Source organism: Equus asinus, chromosome 26, assembly GCF_041296235.1.
Source record: "Equus asinus isolate D_3611 breed Donkey chromosome 26, EquAss-T2T_v2, whole genome shotgun sequence".
Lineage (NCBI taxonomy): Eukaryota > Metazoa > Chordata > Mammalia > Perissodactyla > Equidae > Equus > Equus asinus.
In genome coordinates this window covers 36,417,390-36,422,935 of record NC_091815.1, presented here as the reverse complement: position 1 = coordinate 36,422,935, position 5,546 = coordinate 36,417,390, and the positions used below count along the sequence as shown (strand labels likewise).

The following is a 5,546-nucleotide window of genomic DNA, read 5'->3' as shown; positions in this document are numbered from 1 at the left end:
AGAACCTTAAACAGAATGACACTGTGATTAACTTTTAAATTTATATTGACATTTCTGGGCAAAAATTAACATATAATGAGCATACAACTTTAAAAGAAAAGGGATCAATCATAATGAAGAATTATAATGTAGACATATTTATAAATGAATACAGTAGAAGTTAGATAAAATAAGAAAATAAACTCTATTGACACTGAAATGTATCAATTATTATATCATTATATTATTTTATTATAATATATTATATAATTATATTATATAAAATTAAATAGACCAATTACATGTTTTAAACTCAAACGTTTTTCACTATGTTCATCGGATTTCTGAAGAGATATGGCCAAATAATAAAATTAAAGTAGGAAAGTGAAAAAGTCATTCTATGGAATTTTAACAATTAAACAACCAGCATAGCAATATAACATCAGGTAACATACAAGTTAAGATTTGTCTTTATTGTAATTAGTACTATATTAATTCTTTTCTCGATGTACAAATTTCCAATATACTGAATGATTGATAACAAAGATAGTTGACTTTATATGTATATGAATATATACAGATATACTCAAAATTCACACACAGATACAAATACACACAGAAATTACACACAGACATATACATTTATCATCACAATTGTACTTATGTGTGTGTCCACATGTGTTTTTTTCTAATACTTGTTTAACGATATAATTTGTGTGAAATATTGAAGTCGCTTGTGTGAGATAAAGGAATGATTTCTGTTTGTCATACAAGAACCAACATATATCATTTAGTTCAAAATACCTTTGTAATTTAAGCTACTGAATTCTCATTACTTTGCATCAGCTTCAGAATGTAAATACAGAGAAACCTATTTAAAAACCTCTCCTGAAATTAAGGAAATACTCACTTTCCTCCTTGAAAATCAAGGAGTCACAAACTCCACATAAATAGAATGGACTCATGTCTTTCCCTTCAAAATACCTCTCCCTACCATGCTCCAAATTTAATGGCCATCTATTTAGTCATTTTAGAGACTGGAGTGTGCACCTCCAAACCTCTTCATTGCCAACATGCCCAAATCGTCTCCACCAAAGAGAAAACGCTGCCTTCTACAGAACCCAATCCCATGCAATTCGTGTCTTTGAAATTGTCCCACTCACATCACGTGATTTGAAAATCAGCTAAAATCTAATTTTGTGCTATCATTTGCCCCTCTATAAATTAAGCTGGCCATTTCTACCTGAAAACATTAAATGTTTAAACATGCTTACCTCCAACCACAACATCATCTTTCAAATAAATGACTCCTGCTTCCTGAAGGATGTAATGTACAAAACTCATTTCACTCCAAAAAACTTTACTCATTGGCTAAACTTCCCCTGCAGCACCCTTGTCTTCAGTTTCAGTTATGACCAGCAACATGCTATTTTATTTTTAAGCATCTTTTCTAAAAATGTTGTGCCTAGTTCATCTCTGGGGAATTTGCTGTAATAGATTGAAGTTACACAGTCAAAGCCTTCTCCAAAATGTCCAGATTATTTTAGAACTCAGTGTTCATTGTTGCATTAATTCTGCAGTCCTCTACTGCAAGTATTAGCAGCACATCAATCACATGAGTTTTATCTATGATAAATATGTGATATTACATTACAATTACTATTCCAAATGATTATTTATTTTGAAGAAGAAATTCAGCATGTCTTGTTTACATTCTGTGGTCAGCGAAACATAACTGTACTTAGAACTCTGAGGAGGATGAGTGAGCTATCTAATGAACATTGTAGAAATACAGACAATTTTCATGTTTCTCATTAGATTAGGGGATTTTGTATTTTTTAAAAATTATTACTTTTTTATGTGAGGAAGATAGGTCCTGAGCCAACATCTATTGCCAATCCTCCTCTTTTTGCTTGAGGAAGATTAGCCCTGAGCAAACATCTGTGGCTACCTTCCTCTATTTCATCTGTGGGATCCTGCCACAGTTTGGCTTGACAAGTGACGCTTGGCCCACAACCAGGATCTGAATTTGCAAATCCCAGGCCACTGAAGCGAAGTGTGCTAAATTAACCACTAGACAAGTGGGCCAGCCTGAAGGATTTTGTATTTTTTGTCCAGGCAAACCACACCCTGGATACCCTGGATTCACGGCTCATGAGCAGAAAGGGACTGAGACTTGGGAAACATAGAGTGCTTGCTGAAGTGACCGCCAAGAGGAAGGAGCTGGGATTATTAACAAGAGCCAATAGTGCATGAAAAATGGAGGAAAGGGTGTTAAAAAGGACAAAGGTGCTTACCAGGAGAAGGACGGTGTTGGTAGCTCTGGACTCAGGGGAGCTTCTGAGGGAGACATTGGTCTTTTGAAGATGTTTCACCCTCTGCTTGTGCTTGTACAGGATGAAAACGATGGAGCCACTGGCCAAGAACATAAGTCCAAAACAGAAAACATCAGGGAATGACAGCAATGCTGCATATAAGTTGTCTCTGGTTTTGTCATGACGAACAGTAGAACAGTATCCTAAATTTTTTCTATTTGTGGTGTTTTTGTGGCTCCCACGGATAGACATAAACATAGGAAAAATGATATTTATCAGCATTTGCAGCGCCCAGCACAGGGTAATTGAAGGGACAATGCACTTCAGAGCTTCCCCTTTAATCTCTGTCCATCTGGAGTTCCTGGGGCTGATGATGATGGCCTGGATGACACTCAAGAGGCTGGTGGTGCCAATGGACACACCCCTGCCCACTGCGCAAACATAGGGCAAAAATCTGCATTCCAAATCAGGATGAACAGGATCCACTCCAAAAGATGACAATGTATAGCGGATTCCACTAGATAACAGGACCAATAAGTTGGCTACAATCAGGTTCTTGATAATCAAATCTGTGGATCTTAACCTACACTCAGCGAAATGAAGGAAAAGATAATGGCAAAGAAGAAAGAAATTCCCCACGATTCCGAATGTAGTCTGTAATAAGAGAATCGTCCCTATTGCCAAATCCCTGGCGGCCATCCTCTCAGTTCTCAATGCCTCATGTTTGTCTTCTGAGCCAGAGGATCCTGCAGAGGAATAGGAGGTGTGGGCCACATGAATCATGTCAACTGAAATACAATTTTCTCCACTTACCAACAAATCCTATGTAGAAATAATTACTTAAAGTTTTTTCTGTCCTTCAGAGGACTCCAAGAATTGAAAGTAGAATCATGAATGAACACTTGCAATGTAAGAAATACTGCCATGAGGGTCACAGATGCAGTAACTTCTTTATTCCTCACAAATTCATGAGGCAGCCACTGTTACATTCCTTATAAAGATGAGGACAACAAAGGGACAGAGAGGTGAAGTGTTTCATCTAAATTAACACACTGGTTGAGAACACAGTGGGGATTTTAACCTGGCAACACAGTGGTGCTTTTAATCCATAATAAACTACATTAACAGTTTTGTTCTTCAAATAAGCCAGATCTAAATTCAGTTTTGCTTTTCGATCTTGTTGTTTCCACTTAGATCGGTGATCTTTTATCTAAAATTTGGTAGTGATGAGATTTCACTTATGTAGGAAGACATTTTAGAGGCAGATATAGACTTTGACTAAAGCTTTACAGATCTTAATAAAATGTAGATGCCCTAGTTGCAGGATAAAACTGCACGATCCTGTCCCAGTACAAGTTGAGTTTAACGAATGCAAGAATTCCTCAACATTAGGATGGAAAAGAAAGATTCATTTGCATTGATTTCAGGAACAAAAGGACAATGCTCTGAGTCACAGGAAGTATGAGATAGAAACACTGATGCCTGATAAACAGTGTGTGGTAGAAACAAATTATTACTAATTTCAAATCATATACATGTCACTTATTCATACCTATGTTAGATGAAATTATTAGCAGGAATGAAAGGTTTGTGAAGAAGATTAAAGTACAAGGTACACAGGCAACATGCAATGATGTGATGCCAAGGAAAAGAGCATGCATTGTGTAAATTATATACATTTTTGGGTGTCTCAATATATACTGTTATAATATTTAAAAGCATCAGAAGTATCAAAAGAAGAATTTGAGCCTAAACATATTTTCTGAACTTATTGCTATATTTTTTTAAAGTGCTGCTTACTCACTTTAAGTGGGAAAAGTCTGTCTATAATTAATAGAGACATTATCAGGAAATCTGTTAAGCACTTCATATACTGAGTTAGAGAAGACATTTCTTCTCCAGCAACTGCTGCTAGACACACTGTTACTGCACAGGATCAACTGATCCTTGTATGTTCATCATACTCTTTATTACAACAATAGAGCTACACTCGGTGTACCTCTAGAAACCTGAAGATTATGTCTATGATTCCTGTCAGTAAGCTGAACAGCAGCTTGACACCTGAACTACAGTCCTTAAGCACATAGATATCAAATATTACATGACTTGGATTAAACCATAATAACCACTGTCACTACCTTTGAGCCATGCTGGATTGCTGGAAGATCTAGGAACACATCTCTCTTGATATCTCACTCAGTTTATCCTCAAGATTTATTCCGTCTTCATACCTGGCTTTGGCACTTGACCAGGTACATGAAAGAACATTTGCCTTGTCCATTACATTCACTTACCCAGATTCCTGATACAATTACTTCTCTTACAGGTTCTAACTCTCAGATGAATAAATCTAAAACTCATCCATTTTTTCCTGCTGCTGGCATGGTAGGGTTAGCATGAAGGTCAAAGCAGTCAGTACATGTGTGACAGAGTTAGCTAGACCCTGATATATGAGTTTCTGATTCTGTGACCTCGGCTCCCCTCAGAACCGCAATTATCATTTCACTTGTAGCATCATTGGCAGTAACAGGCTTGGGAGCTGAGAATATTTTTTCAAAACTTTCTTCCCAGGTGCTAATTACCAAGAACAACTACAAGTTTCTAGCTAACATCCCTTAAGAGACTATTGGTGTGTTTGTGGGAGGCATGGACATACTTTTCCGTGAACCCTGGAGGCAGACAGTGTCTCACATGGAGCAGGGCAGGAAATACTTAGGTCTCACATTTGATCGACTGGCAGTGGGTATGTGTATCTCAGTGGATGTTCTATTTCCCCCAGATGTTCTAGCTAAAGTGAGCTATTTTCTAACTTCACACAGCTAAGTTGCATCATCAGTGATGTTCAAAGAAATGTGTTTTAAAAAGGATGCAAGAAGAGGGACATGATACCAATAATTTACATTAGATGTCATTGCACTCATTTGCACACCTCAATGTCAATGAATGTGTAAACAGTAAGGAAACTCCACCAATAGTGACCCTCACTAGTGATAGGAAGCAGAATCATACAAATATCCATAAAATAGTGAGAGAAGTTTTTAAAACAGTCCCTCAGATAGAAAGCACCAGAATCAGATGCTTTAACGGGGAGATTCCACCATGCTTGTAAGTATCAGATAAGCCAATGCTACTTCCTTAATTCAAGACCATCAAATTGTCAACACACTCCTCTATCCTTATTTCTTTTTTGTACAATATTTTCAGGAAGAAGCTATGTTTTTGAATTTAAGAAATATGTTTTTGGTTGGTCAG

At 36.8% G+C, this 5,546-nt stretch overlaps 1 protein-coding gene across 1 annotated transcript; it reads right to left on the bottom strand.

Moving 5' to 3' along the window:
• Nucleotides 1-1,974: 1,974 nt before the first annotated feature.
• Nucleotides 1,975-3,199, bottom strand: LOC123281343 (vomeronasal type-1 receptor 4-like). Its single transcript, XM_044760389.2, has one exon. It carries the CDS (start codon nucleotides 3,075-3,077, stop codon nucleotides 2,046-2,048), a length of 1,032 nt encoding a protein of 343 aa, XP_044616324.2. The 5' UTR covers nucleotides 3,078-3,199; the 3' UTR covers nucleotides 1,975-2,045.
• Between the last annotated feature and the right edge of the window lie 2,347 nt (nucleotides 3,200-5,546).

Bases quoted from the DNA above. Each gene is read 5' to 3' on its own strand.
- LOC123281343 (XM_044760389.2), bottom strand. From the start codon at position 3,077: ATGATTCATGTGGCCCACACCTCCTATTCCTCTGCAGGATCCTCTGGC.